Source organism: Leopardus geoffroyi, chromosome D3 (assembly GCF_018350155.1).
Source record: "Leopardus geoffroyi isolate Oge1 chromosome D3, O.geoffroyi_Oge1_pat1.0, whole genome shotgun sequence".
In the NCBI taxonomy this organism is placed as follows: Eukaryota; Metazoa; Chordata; class Mammalia; order Carnivora; family Felidae; genus Leopardus; species Leopardus geoffroyi.
The window spans coordinates 13,906,805-13,927,375 of record NC_059339.1 but is presented as its reverse complement, the minus strand read 5'-3'; the positions used below and the strand labels follow the sequence as shown (position 1 = coordinate 13,927,375).

General features: G+C 52.5%; 1 protein-coding gene and 1 long non-coding RNA gene across 5 annotated transcripts in view; one reads left to right on the top strand and one right to left on the bottom strand.

Moving 5' to 3' along the window:
* Positions 1-6,737: 6,737 nt before the first annotated feature.
* Positions 6,738-20,571, bottom strand: part of FBXW8 (F-box and WD repeat domain containing 8) — a 126,545-nt gene continuing 112,711 nt past the window's right edge. For 2 of the 3 annotated variants that reach the window (XM_045457952.1, XM_045457950.1), the window contains exons 9-12: positions 10,367-10,540; positions 7,899-8,006; positions 7,620-7,763; positions 6,738-7,468 (exon numbers count right to left, since the gene is read on the bottom strand). In XM_045457952.1, coding sequence (XP_045313908.1) covers positions 7,324-7,468; positions 7,620-7,763; positions 7,899-8,006; positions 10,367-10,540 — 571 coding nt within the window. In that variant the 3' untranslated portion in view covers positions 6,738-7,323. The remainder of the gene's footprint in view (positions 7,469-7,619; positions 7,764-7,898; positions 8,007-10,366; positions 10,541-20,571) is intronic. The other variant, XM_045457951.1, reaches the window with a different exon arrangement.
* LOC123587888 lies at positions 7,440-16,001 on the top strand. 2 transcript variants are annotated; one of them, XR_006707584.1, is made up of 3 exons: positions 7,440-7,570; positions 10,882-10,963; positions 11,917-16,001. It is a non-coding gene; the product is annotated as an uncharacterized LOC123587888 (long non-coding RNA). The 2 variants fall into 2 exon arrangements; XR_006707583.1 differs by lacking the exon at positions 7,440-7,570 and having other exon boundaries at positions 10,534-10,963.

Sequence of the window (20,571 nt, the reverse complement as noted above, 5' to 3'; positions counted from 1 at the left end):
CACGGCTCCTGTCTGTTCCCCACGTCCACTCGGTGGCCTGGCCACCTGGTGGCACGAGGCTGAACAGGACAGCTGATTTTCAAAGGCTGGTTTGGAAAAGGGGAGTTTTTTTTTTTTTTCCTCCCAGACCTTTTCTGGTGTATTTTGGGTGCAAGGTTTGCTCCTTTGCATGAGTGCCGGGCGGTAATTAGTAAGACGAGGCAGCTCCTCGTGCCGTGGTGGCCGGGACGCAGGCGGTGTGGTTTCCTTGGTATTGTGACTGAGCATCTAGGCCAGAGGAGATAAGGGGGACCTGCGGTGATGTGCCCAAGCCCGCCGACGGTACCCGGGGCACTGGACTCCGGGCCTGGCTGCCGAGGTCGGGCTGAGTGCGTCCACACCCTCCCAGGCCGGCATGTGGCAGTCCCCAGTGGTGGTGGCAGCAGGGGAGGGGATTGTCCCCGGGGAGTGGCTCCCACAGCTCCAAGGTCACCTTCTGACTCAGGGGTGAGCTGCGCTAGGGGCGGGGAGATGAAAGTTGTCCATCCGGTTGGTGGCTATGGCCGGTGGGTCAGCAGAGGCCGGCACGGGCTGAACGCTCCCGGTTGGTGCTCGGTGGGGCCAGCACGGCCGTTGCTGTGATCGCTCATCGCTGGCGGCGTCCCGGGCCCCCTTGCGTGGCTCCTGCCGTCCACACTCACTGGGAGGTCCCTTTCCAGCCTTCCAAGAAAGTTCCGGGAACCGAGAACTGCCGTTATTGGCCTTCTCGCACTTCCGGAGCTTTGTTACTAAGCGTGTTTTAGCTAACACCTGTGCGTGGGGGTACAGAATTGAAAAGGCGCAGGAAGGCACAGCACACGGCCCTTCTCCCGTGCCGGCGGGCCCCGGCTTGCCCTTCCCGAAGGCAGTCAGGTCAGCCTGTTTCTTTGACATCCTTCCGGGGCTGTTCCTGCAGACGCAAGCAGGTATATTGCCGAGGATGAGCTGAATGTCGGTATTTAAGTGAAAAGTTGAAACAGAGCAGTGAGGCAGGGTGGAGGGGGACTGTGTGGAAGGAGCACCGTGTGCAGGGCAGGAGTCCCGAGGCTGGCACACCGTGGCGGTGGCGGTTTGGGAAGCGCGCGCATCCTTCTGGTGACGCTTAGGACCTTGGAGGTGAGAGCAGACGCCTCTTGGAGGTGAGGCAGTAAGGGCATAACTGGGCGGCCTGGGGCCCTGACCCGGAGCCTGAGGGATGCTGGCCTGCGGTGCGAGCCGCGGCCTCCTCTCTCCCTCCCGGGCCCTGGTGGGTGGCAGGGAGGCCACATGGCCCCGCCCGTGGGGAAGTAGAGAGCGGTCTGAAGTCACTTCCAGAGCTCGGCTGTTTAGACTAGCGCTTACTCAACAAGTGTTTTGACATTTCCTAAGCGGTAGGTCTGCGGGGAAGGCAGAGGCCTGGCTTCCTGCCCTCAGGGTACCAGCCACCTGGTGGGACCCTGAACTGTGTTTCCTGGAGCAGGAGTGGGACGTGAGCTGCCTCATCTCACTGCTGCCCCTAGGGACCGTCTTGCTCACGTCCTTGGCTTTCCCGGCTGCCCTCGGAGACGGTCTCAAGTCCCTGGCATGGCCTGGTGTGCTGGAATCTGGCACTCTCCCGGAAGCATCTCGGCCCGGTGACCCCCTGCAGCCTCGCAGAGGTGCGCACCCTCCCCTTCCCCTCCCCCCACGGTGCCTTTGAGCAGCGGCATGGCTGGTGTGGCCACCGTCGGCCTGGACTTCCTGGGGCTCCCCCAATTTGCTTCGATTTTGTGCTTCTCTACAAAGGCAGTTCGTTAATGTGAAGTGTTGTTAGAAACCGTTTCCCATCAGCCCCTGTGCCCTGAGTTTTAGTTTGGGAGAGGTGGCCACTGTGGGCACACATCAAACGTTTTCATCTGTTCGGACCGCTGAGGGCCAGCCTAACGTCTTTGAAGCTTTGGGCCCCGGCTTACCTAAACAGCTAATTAAAAAGAGATTTATTCACCATGAGCCCAGTCCATGCTGCTCAAAAGAAAGCTAATTTGTTCCCAGTCACCGAGGGTGTCACGAAATTGGCAGGGTTAAGGCTTATTCCCACCAGAGCGTGGCCTGCAGAGTTTACCTGGGGCTCCCACCAGCTCCCAGGGTACCCGTTCAGTCATTTGGGGAGTGATCAGGGTTTCCTAGCAGTGGGTGCAAACCTGCTTCTAGAAAGGGCAGGTTAATTCCCCACAGTCTAGCAGAGGACGCAGGTGGGGGCTCCCATTCCCCCCTGTCACCCGCCGGACCGGCGAGGGTGCCCAGGAGGGGCTTTGTGGCTGCATCGCCCCTGAGCAAGTATGCTACGTCCCTGGGTCCCTGGATCGGGCGCCTCGTCAGAAGCAAGCGGTGTGTTTGTTTGGAAATTGGTTCTAAAAGAGGCAAGTGGTCCAATCAACAGATATGCTTGTTCGACAGCCTGTCTTCTATCAAGAATTCCAGCAGTGACTAAAAGGAAATAGGCAGAAATCAGTGCTAAGGCAAATATTTGGAGGAAGTAAGGTCGTGCTTTGAAGGCCGCCGGCGGTGGGTGGAGACCCAGCAGGGTGAGGGCCCCCTTCTGTTCTTCACCCATCTGCCGGCAGTCGGGTTGAAGGCCGGATCTAGTCCCATGCTGCCGTGTCACCAAGGGGAGAAGTTACCAGAACTCAGCTTTTGGATGTTCAGAGGATCCAGCAATTTGACACAAACGCAGGAGTCTGGTAGCTTCACAAAAGGGCTGCGTAATGGAAATCTAATAGGAGGAGCTCGGGGGAAACATCCGGCAGCCACGCTGACCGTGCATCACGGATCAGGGAATAGCCTAAGATCACAACCATTTCCAAATTTGGCCAAGCACCACCTTGCTGGACTTGCGCAAAACAACTCCATCACCTTCTTGTCCGAGGGACTGGAAAGTTCTTTCTGTGCTCTGCTCAGGGGAGGCAGGTCACACATGCACCCGAGCCTGCCCCCACCTGCCTGCTGAGGCTGAACCGCAGCACCAGGATCGGCAGTGACTTCCGTGGGCTGACAGAGTTAAAAATACAAGTTGCCTTGGCGAGGGTTTTTGCAAACACCTGCTTTGCAAGCTGTCCTCCCACACGGTGACCTTGGGAAGGCCTTGGAGAGGGGGGAGCCGGAGGAGCCCGGGTTTCTGTCAGCTCTGCCTTTGTCTCTGGGCCTTTCCGGAATCAGGAGGCAAGTGCCAGCGGAGTGTTCGGCAGTGGATGAACTTGGCCCGTGGTGGCTGCCGAGCCTTCTAATCCAACCAAGTCAGCAAGGGACCAGGCTTCACGTTCAGCCCCAGAGCCCCGAGCAGCAGTCAGGGTGAGGGATATGTTGAGCAGCAGCGTCGGTCCCCTCAGTCTTCGAGGGACAGGGAGCGTCCTGCCAGTGGGCACGGGAAGGGAAGATGTGACAGGCTCAGCTCTTGGGGGGCTGCGGGGAGCTGGGAGCGTTCCCGCCCTTCCTAGGGAAGAAGCGGGCCCTGGCGCTGAGCCGGTGTGCAAACCTGCGGCTGGAAACCCACGGCGAAGGTCGGAGGCCGAACGCCTGCCCTGCCCGGGGCCGCTGCAGCCCCGCGAGAGGGAACCTGCCGCCGCACATCGGAGGCGGCCCTGTCCAGACAGCCACCGGCAGGGCCTGCCGCAGCAGCCAGGTAACCGTCTGGCCTGGCTCGAGGGCGAGGCGGGCAGGTCTGCGTGGCTCACGGTGCCGCGGCCCGGCCGGCATCATAAGCTCCTGGCCGCCGCAGCGGCTGCCCAAAGCAGAGGCCCCGAGTCGGGGGGCGAGACAGCACCTGTCTAGCCCGTGGTCACGGGCCTGCCGGTAATGGCAAGCTACCAGGCGGTTCTAACGAGAAGGCTGTGCCCTCATGAGGGGAAGCCACTTCCCCTCCTCAGTGAGCAGAGTCTGTCTGCAGTAAGCTGGTGCTTGTCATTCAAACGCAGAGCGGCATGCCATCCCCTACATGCCGGGCCTCTAGTTTAAAAACAAAATTTGTTGTTTATGCTCGAGTAGGGGAGGGGCAGAGAGAGGGAGGGAGACACAGGATCCGAAGCAGCTCCAGGCTCTGAGCCGTCAGCACGGAGCCCGACGCGGGGCTCGAACCCACAAACGGCGAGATCTTGACCTGAGCTGAAGTCGGATGCCCAACTGACTGAGCCGCCCAGGTGCCCCTGGGGGGCCTCTCTCTCTGAAGCGGGGAGCTGGGATACAGGACTTCATCTAGGGAGCCATCAGACGTTCCTTTCACAACAGACCCAAATCCCCATCTTGGGGAAGTCAGCCAGGGAGAGCGTTGTGCCTCCTGGGGGTGGTGATGCCACCCCCGGGGTAGCTTTTAAACACAAATCACTGGCTGTGCAATGGCAGCTCGAAGGCAGCACGTGGCTTGGCTCAAAAGGCGCAATCCAGTGGCCGAGATGTGATTCTCGGCAGTCCCCTTACACCTGACGAAAGCCAACCTGCCTAACGCTTGTGTCCGGTTTCACACCTCATCTTGTGGGTTTCTTGGATCCTGGCCTGGGAACCCCTGTGAGTGGTGGTCGCGCTCCCCTGTGGCCTGTGACACCAGGCTGCCCTGCTGGCGGCGCACGCCGGGGGTCGGGGAGAGCAGATGCCACGGTCGGCTGGCCGGGGGCCTTGCCAGGGCAAGCGGTCATTTGAGCAAGAAACAAATTTCAAAAATTTAATATCGGGACAGACAGTTGATAAAAGTAGAAAGCAAAAGGCAGGCGATGTCCTAGGACACAAGAGCCCTGGTGTGGGGCCCTCTGGCTCCCCAGGTGGTACAGGAGCTGCTTCTGTCTTCGGGGGAGCCGGAGGGGTGCAGAGTCTGAGGAGGAGAAGAGCTACGGAGGAAGGAAAGGAGATGATCCACCTGCGAACTCAGAACCTGCAAAGAAGCTTCCTCAAAAGAGCACAGGGATCCAGGTAAGGAGGGCGGAGCAGAAGGGGTGGGGGGATACGGGCCACGGCGTTTTAAGTCACTGGGTAAATGGGAATTTATGGAGGAATTCGGTCCCTTCCCCACGTTCCAGGATGTAAAGTTTGTAGCAGCAAACACAGGTTGCCGTGCCTGGGGATCAGAGTCTGGATCTGATAAGCCCTCCTCTGCAAAAAACAGGCACTTCTCCGTAAAGGGAGAGGTTATAAACAGGCTGGGGAGGTAAGAAAACCCCTGTGGCGGTGCCATCTTACGCTGGACCAGCTTTTGGCCGCGAATGACAAGAGTTTAGAACTATTTTTAGTTTTGGTATATTTTTCTGGGTCTGATTTCTTTGCAACTCTTCAACTACCTTTCACGGCTGCGAAGCTAGGAAGGGTGACTGCGTCTGCAAAATGAGAGGTAAAAATCGGATTGGAAGGGCCCGCTTCTTAGAAGAAAAATGTCTTTTACCCAGTGGTCCAGTTACATTAAGGCTATGAAAGATGAAAACCTTATAAAGCGAGGTCACTAGGGGGTCAGAGCAGCACATGACACGAGGAGTAAGTAAAATCCTTCATCTGCTAACTGCAGACCGGCTTCATTTATGAAGTAATTTGGTTGAGAGGAAGCAGAAGGCCGTGCTGACGAAGCTCCTGCCCAGGAAGGCGGTCTGGAAGCCAGCGTCACCCCGCGGGTTGAGGATTCCCAGGCGGGGCTTTTCCCGGTTCCCCCGTCCTGTCTAGTTGCACGTCGGTTTTTAACGTGGACCGAATTCATCTGAAAAAACTGAAACCTTCACAACTCAGAAGGGCCGGGACTCTCCGTAATGGCACACGTGTCCCAATTTTCTGCTCCCGTGTACAGTAGGAAAGCGTCCCTTTCTCTTGGGTCAGCGTGGGCAGGTTGTCGCCCTGAAAAGCCCCTTGTGCCTTTTTTTTTTAATCAAGACTTGTATATTTTGGCTTTTCAAAAAAGCTGGTCCAGCGTAAAATGGTACAAGCGTGGGGTTTCCGGCATTGTGATAAACTTTACTATTTATTGGCTTTCTGTCCCATCAATGTGTTTTTTAATCTTTGCCTAACACCCTCCTTTGAGGTCTCTATCTGAGGTGACAGCTATCCATTTATCTTGGCCTGTTGTGCTTTCTACTCGAGCCACAGCTTCTGTCCACCCTGGCCTCGTCCTGGGGGTTTTGATGTTCAGTGCAGTCATGGTCACCCTGGTCTAGGGAGTTCATATTTCCATTTTTCTTTGAACCAATTCTGGAGTATTTGGAATTTCCAGGTGGACGTATTTCACCTTATCTAATTTTACTGCATTGGGGGTCATGGAATTTGGCCTGGATGGGATCATCCTTTGTGGTCCTCACACGGACTCATGTACCGTGCATGGTCTACGGGTATTTAAAGAGGCCCCAAACTACATACGCGTATTGGATCACGCTTGTAAATTCCGCCAAGTAAATCCTCGGAGTCCTTATTGATCACTCGCTCTGGGGATGGACTTTCCCTTCGTGGTCCTCTCAGTTTCTGCTTTGCTGTTTTGAAGGGACATCGGGCGGTTGCTGCTGCACAGTCTCCATCCTTTGTAAGGTGACCGCTCGGCCTCCCTCGGAAATGGAGGCTGTTTATCATACTCGTGCCCCCCCCCCAGGTGTTGCCCTGCTGTAGCGCCGTGGTTTAGGGTAGCGGTTTCTCCGCCAGCTCTTCCATCCTGCGTGGAGGATGGCTGTTTATGCAACACACATGTAGAAAATAATCTACTTTGTATCACAGGTTGTGGACAAAAGAGCAGACCACAGAGTCCTTAATGCAATTGTATAAATATATAATTATGAATCATGGTTAAGAACTAGGAGGAAACAGGCCTGTGATCCCAAGTCTACGCCGGGTGGTGGCATCACAGACGGGCCCGAGTGAGTATGTGCCCTCGGGTCCAGGGGAGGGGGGGCCGTGTCAGCTCAGGCACCTCCCCTCCCCCCTGCCCCTGGAGAAAGGGCTTGAAGACCGGAAGGATGGCGGCAGCAGGTGAGCAGGGCCCTGGACTGTAGTGTGCAGACGTGGGGGGAGGTCCACACGGTATCCGGACAGAGGGGCCCGGATGGGGCCAGGGTGGACGTGGAGGGGCGGGGGGAGGAGGTGCAGCGTGAGTGGTAAGAAAGCCCCAGAGGAGGACCAGAGCACCCAGAAAACAGACGAGACAAGCCGCGACAGGCTCCCGCTTTCCACAGGCAGCTACAGAAAAACAAACAGGCAGCGGAGGAAGGCAAAGGCAGCCGAGGCATGTGTGGGGTCAGACGAGTGCACCGGAGGTCGTGTTCTTCCCCCCGGGAGTTTCCAAATCCGGCAGGCGTGGTTCTTCCCGCTTTTCTCCCCGCTCCGCAGGGAGGCTCGCGCCTAACTCTGGTCCTGGGGGAAGGCGAGCGCAAGGGCATAGCCGTGGCCGGCCGTGGGGTCTGCGGACGAACGGCAGACGGGCAGTGTGCTCTGCAAGGCCAGCCGGTCGACCGCGAACTCGTAGGCGTGGATCAGCCCGCGGTGCCTAGAGGAAGCACAGACAGCATGCGTCGGGACGGTCCCCGTGAATGCTCCCGTCCTTTGGGCCGACAGCGTGGCGGACACGCAGTCCCGGGACTAGAGACAGGTGAGCCGCCGCATCTGACGGAGGGGAGGCCAGCAGTCACCCGAGCCACCTGCACGGGGGTCTCCCCCTCGTTGGGAACGGAGTCCCCCAGCAGATGGAGCAGGAGGAGGGGGCTTTGTCACCGGGAGCGTAACCACGGCAGGAGCATCGCGATGTGCACACTTTGCTGCGCGGCCGCGTAAGTTCGCAGCTTCTGTGAAAACAATGGCCGTACCCGATGGGGTACGAGGTGACCCTGGGGGGACGAGGTGGCCCAGGGGTCCTAGTAACACAGTCAAGCCAAGATGCTGTGTTCTGAGCCCCAACAAAGCCAGCCCCACGCACTGACCTCCTGTGGGCCGTGAAGTCCAGGTCAGTGTTGCGCACCACCCTCTCATAGGGCACGTTGGCCGTGATGAGGCTGTGGCTGTTGAAGGACAGGTGGCGGACGGGGTGCCTGGAACACAACAGAGAGCGCCTGGTAAAGGGAAGCCCCCCCCAAACTGGGCCCCCTCTACGTTCGGAAGTTTAGAGTACAGGGGCTCTAGAACCCTCTACCAAGCTTCTCATGAACAGGGGAGGAACCCGGGCCCCCAACAGGGGCAGAGACTTGCCTTGGTTCTGTACTCTGGGCACTGCTGTTAACAAGTCCGGGTGCCCCCTATGTCTCCTGGCCGGCCACCCAACTTGGTATGTTTTGACGTGAAGGATTTTAGCAGCACGTGGTAGAAAACAGCCCCATTTCTGGCTGGCCGGCCCTGGACAGGTTCGCCAGGCTCCCCCTCTGCAGGGTGTGGGGCTGATCCATCAAAGGCCCCCTCCTCCTACGTTTGAGAGGGCTACAACTGATAGTTGGACTCTGTGCTCTTGTGCTGCAAAATTTTGCAACAGTAGCTTGAAGCCGACGGGTGGAGTAAAGGCTTTTGTTCATTCTAAACACTTCTATCCAGTGCCTTGGTCACAGCTCCAAGCCAGGAGCCACAGGATGTAAAGGATGTCCAATGCAATCGGGAACCTGCTATCAGAGGTTTCCTAACTAGCTAAGAATGTAAGAGTGCATTCCCCCAAAACGAAGCCAAGGTTTCTAGAGCATGAAAGATGTCACAAGCCCCAAGGATGGGACACAGGCTTCAGCATTGAGCCCATCAGCCAGGCCCTTGCAGTAAAGGCAGAGATGAGGGAAACTCTGTGCAGGCCGAGCAGGGGCTGGCTTCTTGGCCGGAACAGAGCATTCTCTTCTCGGTATCGAAAGTCCAGGGGAATCTGAACCTGGCCCCGCCAGTCCAGGATTCAGGGCACCAACCAGAAGCAAGCATGTCTGGGAGACTTCACTAGGGGCCCGGCGAGGTGGGGCCAAGGGAGAGCAGGCTGAGTGTGGAGGGAGAGGCTCTGCTGTACCGCGGGGCCGGACCAGAGGCTCGAGAGGACCCAGACGGGCTGCACGCAAGGCAGGCGAGGACCTGATGAGCACACGAGCTCCAGGTAGGACACTGAAGAGTGGGGCCCAGCCCTTCACTGGTGGACATGGGGACCTTGCCAGGTGGCCCAAGCCACTAACCGGCGGCAAGGACTGCTTGTACACTTACAAGTGAGTTAGGGAGGCAAGTGCCAGGACAGGACACGGCTGGGGAAGACCTTACTGACTGTGGCTTCGCTTGAATGATATGTCAAAGGGAACACAGCTCTTCCGGGAGAGAAAACGAGATTTTGCTGGAGTCCAGCCCTAGTGAACAGGCGGCGCTGCTGCTGGAAAGCGGGACGGGAGGGTGGCAGCCCCCCAGGGCCGCAGCTGCAGTGAGCTGTGCTAGTAGGAGAGGCTGACCCGGCTCGTCCAAGCAATAAAAGGGCTTCCTCCTTCTAAGGTGCCACCATGGAGGACGTTTAGTTGCCCTTCGGCACCACCTGGTGGCAACTCTTCGTATCACCACAGAAAGCAGGAAAAGGGCTTCTGCACCTGTTTGCTGAGTAAGACAGGGCTGGACAGAGCCAGATGGTGTAGTCTGATAGAAGCTGCGGGAGGGAGCAAGCACTAGCCACCCCTGTCTTTTAAGAAGCAGTCAATTCCTGTTTTAACCTTGCCACCGCTGGTACCGGGCCTGGACTGTACTGCCTTCTCTTACTAGGACTTGAAATTTCTATTTGTGGGCTCAGCGTCTGTGTGTTTCCTCCTCTTCTTCTCCCAGTCCACGTCGCAGAATGTGCCTTCACAGTGGTGCTGGGCCAGCTGGGAAGAAGGCTCTCCTCTTTCCCTGCCCCCAACTGGTGGCATGTAGGGCCAGGTGGCTGTGGCAGGGTAAGGGGGGAGGGAGAGCCCCATCCCCAGGCAAGAGGGGGACGGCCTCAAGTCAGCTCCAGGCACGGCTGCCTCTACCTGTTAGGCATCCTTAAGGTTATCTGCCTACATCCGTGAGGCCCCCCACCTACACTTGGGATAATGAAAGGCCACACTGCTCCCTCCTTAGCTGAAGCCTGACTACTTGCAGTCCTAGGGCCCTTCTAAACAGTGGAAAGCAAGTCCAAGAAATGGACAATCAAGGTCCCGCATGTTGGGACTCCAGAGTGGAGGATGCGGCTGGGGACTCCCAGCAGGCCTTGCCTACCCTGGCTGGGTGTAAGTCACAGCAGCTTTAACGGCGTGAGTAGAACTACCTCTCCAGTGACCAGCGCCATCTCTGGGTCTCAGGTTCCTCGCCTGAGAAATGGAGAGAGGAACTTACCGCAGCCAGCTCCTCGGTTACGCTGAGGACGGTGTGGTGACACAAGGAACTGGCTCAGAGGCGGCCTGCTACCCCTACGGCTCCTGTTCCATTCAGTTACCTGGAATGCACCTCCCACAGCTTCTGGTTCATCCGATAGTCCCACACCGAGACCAGGCCTTCTTCGCCTCCACTGACGATTTTCCAGTCGTCCATTTGCACTGCAGAGACGCCCAGTTGGTGGGCGGAGAGCGACAGGGCGATTTTGTCAGTGCGGAAGTCATGGATCCTCACCCTGGAAGGCCCGAGAGAAGCACAGAGAAGAGAAATGGGATTCGTGTTAAGGCCCGAAATGACAGGTTCATCCTTGGTTGTGCTGGTCGATGCCCAACAATCTTGTGCCAGAACGTTAAAAAAAAAAAAAAAAACAACCGTTGTGTGCCAATATCTTCATACTGATATAGAACTTTTACCTCCTTATTAGTACATGGTCATAGGATGCTAGGGTGCGACAAATGAACGAGTTTACAGTACCCACAACTGTCTAATCAGAATGATTTAAAAGCCCCCGGAACAAGATAGACTCAAGACAACTATATCAGCTGACCCATCACACATGCTTTCTCTGCTCAACAGGGAAGACACCTGCCCTGAGCAGGAGCCCACACACAGGAAAGCTCAACTCTGACCACACCGGACTGAGGAGGCTGACCCAGTGGTAAGTGTACCGCCCAGCCCAGGGGTTTTGCTGGTACCACCAAATTCTGTTAAGGGCAGGAGGTAAACCGGCCACACTCGTCTGCAACCCAAACCCTTACCTGGTTGGGAAAATGACACTTTTCTGGGGTTGAATTTAGCTTGACTTTTAAATTTTATCACCCTCTTGTCGAAATTTGGAAAGCAATGTGTCTGTAGTTGACGAAGCGTAATAAAATCACGATAAGAATATGTGGACACTTGGCTGCCACTCATCTGAAGTCCCACAATAATTACTTGCCTTGTAATAATGTGAATTTAAGAACCTCTTTAAAAATGACTCTGCTTGGGGTGCCTGGGTGGCTCAGTCGGTTAAGCGTCTGACTCTTGATTTTGGCTCAGGTCATGATCTCACGGTTCCCGGGTTCCAGCCTGGTGTTGGGCTCTATGCTGACAGCTCAGGCCTGGAGCCTGCTTCGGATTCTGTGTCTCCCTCTCTCTGTGCTCTTACCCTGCTAGTGTTCTGCCTCTCTCTCAAAAATAAATTTTAAAAAATGTCAAAAAAAATGACTGTTTAAGTATATGCTGCATTTCCACACATGGATAAACGAGGCAGATCCCTTATCTGGCAAAACACCAACACGGTTCCTGAAATAAAAGCCACAGAGCAAAAATTAAAAGGGGCAAAATTTCAGTACAGGTGAACTTAACAGCCTCGCTGCTGCAAGTCAAAAAGTAAAAGACCCAGTGCCTAGCAGGAGGCCAGACCCAGCTAATGCTAGCATGGGAAGTGTGGTCTAGACAAGTGGTGCAGAGAGAGGATCTGAAACCCGCTGGGTCCTCAACTCCCAGTTATGAGCATGCGCACCAGATCAATGGTACGCAGAGTTCTGAGGAACATTAGTTTGAACCAAAAATTCTACACCTCGTGGACCTACCGAGTTTGAAGGCGTAATTAAGATTTTTTTTTAACAGAAAAGGACCCCAAATCTGCTAGCTGTGGATCTCTCGAAAAGAAAGGGATGTGGCAAAATACTGGAAGGACTGGGAGGGGAGCACACAGAGGGATGCGTGAAACACTCCAGCGTGGCTCGAGAAGATGGCTTTGCGAAGTCACAGACTGCATGTGGGAAGAACCCACCTAGGAGCAAGAAGGGCTCCAAATGGATCACCAAGTACCTACGACTCAGTATGTGCTACGAATGAGAGGTGGACTGCAGCATGAAAAGCTTTATAATGATGGAGACAGTTTAGCAGGTGTCTGATAAAATGTGCCTGGACAGGAAAAACCTACATGGACCTAATTTTTTTTGGAGATTTTTTTTTTTTAATAATGGTTTCTTGAGTCACTATGTACTCAGGTTTGAGCCGATTTTCTTCAATCTCCTGGGAATTACCCAAACTGACCCCCGAGGATAGAAAAAGTAACAATGAGCAGACGGGGAAAGCTCTCAAGGGAGCCAACGGTCCCTGGAACAAGCGAGCGACACAGGCACACTCTGGAGGGAAGGCCCCCTGGGGCCGCGCACACGGTTCCCCAGCACAAGAAGGAGCAAACCGCTTCCCCGATCTTGATGTGAGGCCGGCATCCTGTCATCACCCAGACCCTGCCGATCGGCCCAGTGTGAGAGGCGGCCCTGGGTCTGGGTCAATGCCAGACCTCAAGACAGTACAGCAGGGTCCAGAGCCATGTGCTACCCACAAGCAGAACCCGTCGAGGAGTCTACTGCAGTTCACACAGTCGTTTCCACGAGCGCTGAAAACAAATTCGAGGAGACAGAACACTTCCTTCTAACGAAGGCTTTAAAAAATGACGATCCGTTTTTACCAATACTTCACTTGTTTAAAAACAGACACAATTAGGGGCACCTGGGTGGCTCAGGTCACGATCCCGAGGTTTGTGAGTTTGAGGCCCGCGTCAGGCTCTCTGCCAGAGCCCGCTGGGACCCTCCGTCCCCCTCCCCCGCTTGCACCCTCTCAAAAATAAACATTAAAAAAAAAAAAAAAAACCAGACCTGATTAGATAAAAGAAAAAATGAGAAGGGGACAAATTAGAGATGACAGCCAAAGATAATTCAGTAATAACTCAGAATCAAATGAAATTAATACGTCAAAATCAATAGCTGTCTTAAAACCAACCACTGGTTTTAAAAATGTAATCAAAGAAAAGATCCCACTTAAGAGAGCAATTAACTCTCTCAACTTGGATCTCTACCATATACACTGCATCAAAATAAATTACAGGTGGCTCAAAGAGTTCATCATAATTAACGGCCAAGAATATTCAGGATAGGGAAGGCCCTTCTAAACAAATAAACCCAGAAGTCAAAAATATTGATAAAAGTATTGAAATTTTTCCCACAGAGGGGGGAAAAAATCAAAGTCGAGGCAAATGATAAACTGGGGAAAATGTATGCATCAGAGAGGAATGGCTAATTTCTTGTAAAAAAAAAAAATTCCTTCAAATTGAAAGTAAAGATGGGCAACCCAAAATTAAAATAAAAGCTAAGAAAAAACAGGAAATTACTAATGGCTTTTAAACATGTGTGAGATGTGTTCACTGGTAATGAGAGAAATTAAGAACTAGAACTACAGTTCGATACCACCGGTTACCTGTCTACCCAGCAGAGATCAAGTTTGGTAATCCACCCCGTGAGACCCTCCACGCTGGAGAGACCTGGATAGATACACACTTACACACGCCCGATGTGAGCACAGACCCCTCTTCGGGGAGTGTTCTGGCAATATCCAGCAACAATATACTTCGCTTCTGACCCAGCAGTTTTGCTGCTAGGAATTTTATCTAGGCTGTACCTAATATACATATACAAATACACATGGCCACACAAGGCCATTAGCACGGTTTTTAGAAGATGGGGTTTCTGTTTCAGACGATCTCCTGACCCTCCCACTGAAAGTCACTTAATACGGCCGGATAAATTACACCCCTGAAAATGCACTGCTCGGTGTCTCAGTTGCCGGCATGCATGTGGGGTGGGGTGAGTCTGTTGCCAGGTGCCAACTTCAGGAACTACGGGTAGGGATGGAGCTTCCCAAAACACAGCGGCAAGAAGGTAAGACCTGGGCCCACCCAAAGGGGGTGGGAATAGATTCCTGCTTTACACACACACACACAAAAAGTCACAGTTCTATAAATGAGGGGTGCCTGGGTGGCTCAGGTAAGCATCCGACTCCTGGGTTCGGCTCAGGTCATGACCTCATGGTTCGTGGGGCTCAAACCCCTGGGCTGAAAGCACAGAGCCGGCTTGGGAGTCTTTGTCTTTTCTTCTCTCTCTGCTCTCACTCACTCTCTCAAATTTTTTTTAATGTTTATTTTTGAGAGAGACAGGGCATGAGTGGGGGAGGGGCAGAGAGAGGGCGACACAGAATCTGAAGCAGGCTCCAGGCTGTCAGCACTGAGACTGATGCTTCACAGACCGAGCCACCCAAGTGCCCCTCGAAATAAGTAAACTTAAAAAAAATTCTTATATAAAACTTCTGTAAATGAAAACACAGCCCCTGAAATTAAATTCATTAGATAGGCTGGAAGACTTTGTGAATTAGACGGTAAATCTGAAAGATGACCTAGAATGGAGTGCACATAAATAAAAAATGTGACCAACGGATTAGGAGACACAAATGATAGAAGGGGACAGTTCAGCCTGTGTCCAAAAGAAGTTCCAGACGGAGAAAACAAAGCATACTGCAAAGAGGCAATATTCGAATAGTAAGTGGCGGGCGTGTTTCTAGCACTCACGAAGGGCACACATGCTCACGCTCGGCACTCATCAAAGTGAGAATGACATACCGAAGAGTATCTTACTAAAGTGGGCAAGTGCAGAAGACAAAAGGCCTTCAACCTGATGGAAAGACGCATCACCTCTCGAACGCCAAGCAGGGTGGCGGGAGCCACGGGCCGCCGTGGAGTAGGCACGAGTGCGAATGGACACGAACGGCTCTCGCTCGGGCACTGCCGGTGCAGTCACACGGTGGCCACGCCCGGTCTCTACCACGGGAGGGGAGCTGTCACCAAGCCACTGCTACACACGGAGGGCACAGGGCCAATGGTGTGACAAGGGTCGGGGTGGGGGGGGGGGGAGAAGAATGTCTCCGCGCATGTGCGTACAGACCCCTCCGGAGAATGCTGACCGAGGAGGAGGACCAGGCTGCTCGGAAAGAGAAGTGCCCAGAAACGTCGCTTCATGCAGGTTACCTGTTTAGGTGAAAGAGTGTAAGATGCTGGAAGGACGCACTTGAATGCATAACAGCAGTTACGGCGGGGAGGAGTGGAGACAGCGGGACGAAGGGGTTAAAGGTGCCCGCTCCCTCTAGTCGCGGGCACTGTCATGCTGTTTGCGAAGCAGACTCGTTCCCGACGGGGGCACTGGGTAGGCTGGGCGGTGGCCGCACAGGCACGCTGTTCCTGTTCAAACCGTGCCGTGTCTCACACGCGCTCCTGTACATAAACCTGGAGTTGAGAAATCCGTACTCCTGGCACACGGGCGAGGGCCTGGAACCACCTCACACTCTCTGACTATGGCGCGCCCCGCGGGCCCCCCTCCCCAGCGTGGGGTCTGGACCCGAGATGCAGACAGCGTGGAGCAGACTTGGGAGACAAAGGTCTCCCTCCATCAGCATTTAGAGCCACTTGAGGCATCTGTGAGAAAAGGTGGACCCCCTGGAAAAGGCAGGCTGGCAGCAGGCGACAGCTGCACCGCTTACCAACCGCAACGTGAAGAGGAAGATTCTAGCCCCAGTACTTGTCAGCGGATATCTGGTTAATAGGGGTCCATTTCACCGTGGTGATTTTCATAAAGAGCTCCTCTGTTGAATATTTATACTCTATAATTTACAGTTTGGCTGTTAGGAAGACAAAGGCAAACACAAATTCGGCCCAGAAGTTCAAAGTTTGCCATCTGTTTTCCTATTGTATTTAGATACCAGCGTGGATGGCTCCAAACAAAATAAACAAATACACCAAAAGATGCAGCATTTGTGTATTTTACATCACTAAGGAAAACAAGAACGGCCAAAACGGATTTGAACCCCCCCCCCCCCCCCCAGGAAAAAAGGAAGAGCAGGTATAGGACATCTCCCGGGAGAGGCATCCTCTGCTTTCTTGTCCACAGACAGAAATGGCAGAGTCCGCGTGAGCCATTCACGTTCCCACGGGGAGAGCGGGGTCTGCCTCGAACGCCTGACGGAGCCACCCCGCCCTGAACTGCCTGCCTTGGCAAATTCAGCGCTCCAACCAAAGACTTGATGCTGGGACACAGGTAGCACCACAAACGGGCACAACATAACGCCAAGACCACCGACGCCAGGGACAAAAAGAAGCCAACAGTAGATATTGTGAATTCCTATCCTGCGAGTATTTCATCAACTTTGCCCGTTGAAAAGAAAAATAATTGGTCCGAAAGCTGTAATTGTGTTATGTTTAATATTCATGGTTGGGTTTGGAGGGCTGTTCCAACACTCCCTCGCTCCAGCCCCTCTCTAATGAAAATCGCGCCGTAGGAGTCGGCTCTCGCCCGCCAATTAAAATAAAAGACACCAGAACCTTCCAAAGACTCCAGCAGAGGAGCATCCATCTGATGGGCAGGAAAACGTGCTGGAACGGGGAGGGAGGCCCACTCTGGTTGGTCCTGTGCTAAGAGCTCTGAATAACTTATTCTAACACTTACAGATGGAGCAAACACAACATTTACGCCCCACTCCCCGCTCGCTCGCTCGCTCGCTGACAGCAGGGAGCAGGGCACCACAACTTCCTATTTGTCAGGGCCAGAAGTAAGCTCCGAGACTCTTTGACTGGGGCGGGGGGGGGGGGGGCTCGCTTCCCATTGGTTTGGATTAAATAGTTCTGTATGATAATAAGGCAAGCCATATCTGATGGCAGAGATGAAGCCTATTCAGACTCTGGCTCAGCAGTTTCATTTAGAAGGACCTGACCTAAAGCTGGATTTCTATCCAGAAAATAGACGGGACAAATAAGAAACCTTTAAAATGGAAGTGTGTGTGTGTTTATTTTATATATATTATTTATTTATTTATTTTTTTTAAAGAAATCACAGGATTCTGTTTTGTCTCACTGAACTTGGGCTATTAGAGAGGACCTTACATACAACCTTATATGCCAAAATGAATAGCTTTGTCTATATACCACTGATGGCCTCTGGTGAACAATTCACTTGAAACAGCAACTACAAGAACACGCAGTTTTAAAGTAGAACTAGCCAGTTTAAGGATCCAACTCCAGGGTCGGCTCAGAGCTCTGCGTGTTAAAAGCTGTATGTCTCTGGGGTTTAGAGCCCCCCTTACGGTGTCCACGAAGAGCAGCAGGACCCGTGGAATGATCACTCAACCTTTCTGGCCCTCGTTCCTCAGCTGGGCCAGCACTGGATGGCCCTGAAGAGGTCTGTGAGCAGTAATGGTGATACACAGAACGCCCAAATAATACGGCACAAGATCCCAAACTGGAAACATGGAAATATTTGGCTTACGTTAATGTCCTTGTAGATTTTAAATTTTAATCAGAGGAGTACACTCGGAATAACCTATTTTATGGTCAGTGGATTTTCAACAATGGTACTGAGACAGTTCAATGGGGGAAAGAACAGTCTTTTCAGCAGATGGTGCTGGGACACCAGGGCATCCACATGTGAGAGAATGAGGCCAGACTCCTACCTCACAACATACAAAAATCAACTCCAAATGCATTGGAGACCTTACTGTAGCAGCCCAAACTAGAAAACCTCTTTAGAGAAAACAGAAGAGTAAATCGTGGTGATCCTGGGCTAGGAAATGGCTTCTTCAGTAGGACACCAACAGCACTGGTGACAGAAAAAAAGATACACTGAACTTCACTCAAATTAAAAACAATTGTGTTTCAAAGGATGCCACTGAGAGAGTGAAGGGACAACCCACACATTAGGAGCAAATACTTAGAAATCCTATCTGATAAAGGATTGGTATCTGTAATCTATGAAAGACTCTTACAACTCAATAAATAAAAAGACAACCCAGCTAAAAAATGGGCCAAGGATCTGAACGGACATTTATCCGATGAGGCCAAAAAGCAAACGAAAGGGTGTTCAACATCATCAGCCACCGGGAGAATGAAAATCAAAATCACAATGAGCTACCCCTCATACCCGTTACGCTGTAATTAGAGACCAGAGTAAGTACGGGCCAGGCGGTGGAGAAATCAGAACCATCACCGACTGCCAGTGGGGATGTGAAATGGCGCAGTCACTTTCAAAAAAGGCGTCCAAGTTCCCGAGATGGGTAAACGTTGGGTTACCATATAAGCCAGGAACTCCACTCCTAAGTATATAGCCAAGAAAACTGAAAACATACGTCTACACAAAAATTTGTACCTGAATGACGACAGCAGTATTCATAATAGTCAGAAAGTGGAAATAACCCAGATGTTCATTAACTGATGAATGAATAATGTGGCATACTCACACAATGAATACTGTCTGTCCATAAAAAGGAATAAAGTAGTGATTCATGCTACAACGCACGTTTATCTCGGAAATAACTATGCCAAGTGGAAGAAGCCAGTCACGACGGGTCACATTTTATAGGATTCCATTTATAGGAAATGTCCCAGACAGATGGGGATGATGGTGATGGTCGCACAACCTTGTGGATGTTACACTCAATTGTACAGTTTAAACTGGTGAGTTGTAGGCATGTGAATTTTATCTCAATAAAGCTGCTAAAAATTTAAATAATCTTGAGATTATAGGGAGAAAAAAGCAGTGGGAATTGTTGGTGCAGTACTGTTGCCTTGACAACCCACTACCAACCTGACCTAGGCCCTCACCACCACATCCTATTTAGATCCTCCCTGCAGAGGACTGATGAGCTGCTCTGTTCCAGATCCCCGGTTTCATGGCGGGGAACGAGCGGGTCACCGATGAGAAGACTGAGAACAACAGACAGAATGGGAAGGGGCCTCATTCAAACAGCCCTTGACTGCCAACTATTCTCACTGAAGAGAAGATGGGAGTTCTGGTTCTGGCCAACAGGAACTAAAGCCCATTACCACCTCTGTCTCCTGCTGAACTACAACCAAAACCTCCGGATGCAACACAAAAACCAAATACCTGAAGACTCTGGAGAGTCAACTCGAGACGCTGGGCTACGGAGGCAGTGATCACGTGGGGGTCCTCTTGCTCACAGCCATGCCCCAGGCATGAGCTCCAAGAGCAGAGCTGTACGTGCAACAGGAGCTAGAGCTCCAAAAAAATCCCACCACCTTTCTGAAGAACCACGGAAAGGGGCCCCTGCAGTCCAAACAATGTGTGTGTTTTTTGGGGGGAAGTTCTTTGTGGGGATTTCTCCCTCTTCTCTCTGTTGCTTTGCCCCAAAGGCAGACTCTAGTCACAGGGTTGCACAGTGGTAGCAAAGCAAGCAGGTAAAACTCTGAGAGAAACCCCCTCTTCCGGTGAGAGGCCCAAGGGAAAGGAGCACCTAAAAGGCTGGAGAATGCAGGGTTGAAGAGAGGAGGGCACTAAAGGAAAGCTTCTTACACATACATGAATCCCAGGCTCATCTCTGAGCTGCACAGGTGAGATCCAAATCAGCAGAGCAAAGGCTGTGCGATCTCAACTAAGATTTAAACCGCTGCCATCTCCAGAGGAGCTGAATAGACATTTTTTCCTGAGGAACAGAGGTGACCAACAGACACATGACAAGATGCTCAACACCACTCATCATCAGGGAAATGCAAATCAAAACCACAATGAGATACGACCTCATGCCAGTTAGAATGGCTAGTATGGAAGAGAAATAACAAGGGGGGTGCCTGGGTGGCTCACTCGATTAAACACCTGACTCTTGATTTTGGGTCAGGTCATGATCTCATGGTTGTGAGATCGAGCCCCACGTCGGGCTCTGTGCTGACAGCTCGGAGCCTGGAGCCTGCTTCAGATTCTGTTGTCCCCTCTCTCTCTGCCCCTCCCCCGCTCAATGCTCTGTCTCACTCTGTCTCAAAAATTAATACAAACATTAAAAGAAATATTCAAAATTCCATCACTGGTTATTTACCCAAAGAAAACAAAACCACTAATTTGAAAAGATGCATGGCATCCCCATGTTCACTGCAGCATTATTTACAAGAGCCAAGATACGGAAGCAACTTAAGTGTCTGTTGGTGGATGGATAAAGATGTGGTGTGTATATACAATGGAACACTACTCAGCCACAAAAAATGAAGTCTCTCCTCCTACAACATGCACGGACCTAGAAGGTATTATACTACCTGAAATAAGTCAAAGAGAAAAAGACAAATACCATATGATGTCACAGATATGGAACCTAAGAAACAAAACAAGAGATCAAACCAAAAACAGAAACAGACTCATAAATACAGAGAATGAACTCGTGGCTGCCGGAGCAAAGGGAGGTTGGGAGGATGAGCAAAACGGTGAAGGAGACTAAGAGGACACAGAATCCCAGTTATAAAATAAATAAGTCACAGAGATGAAAAGTACAGCAAAGGGAATACAGTCCAGAATGTTATAAAAATATTGTATGGTAATAGATGGTAACTACCCTTATTCTGCTGATAATGGATAGGTGGATAAAACGGCTGATCACCATGTTGTACATGTGAAACTA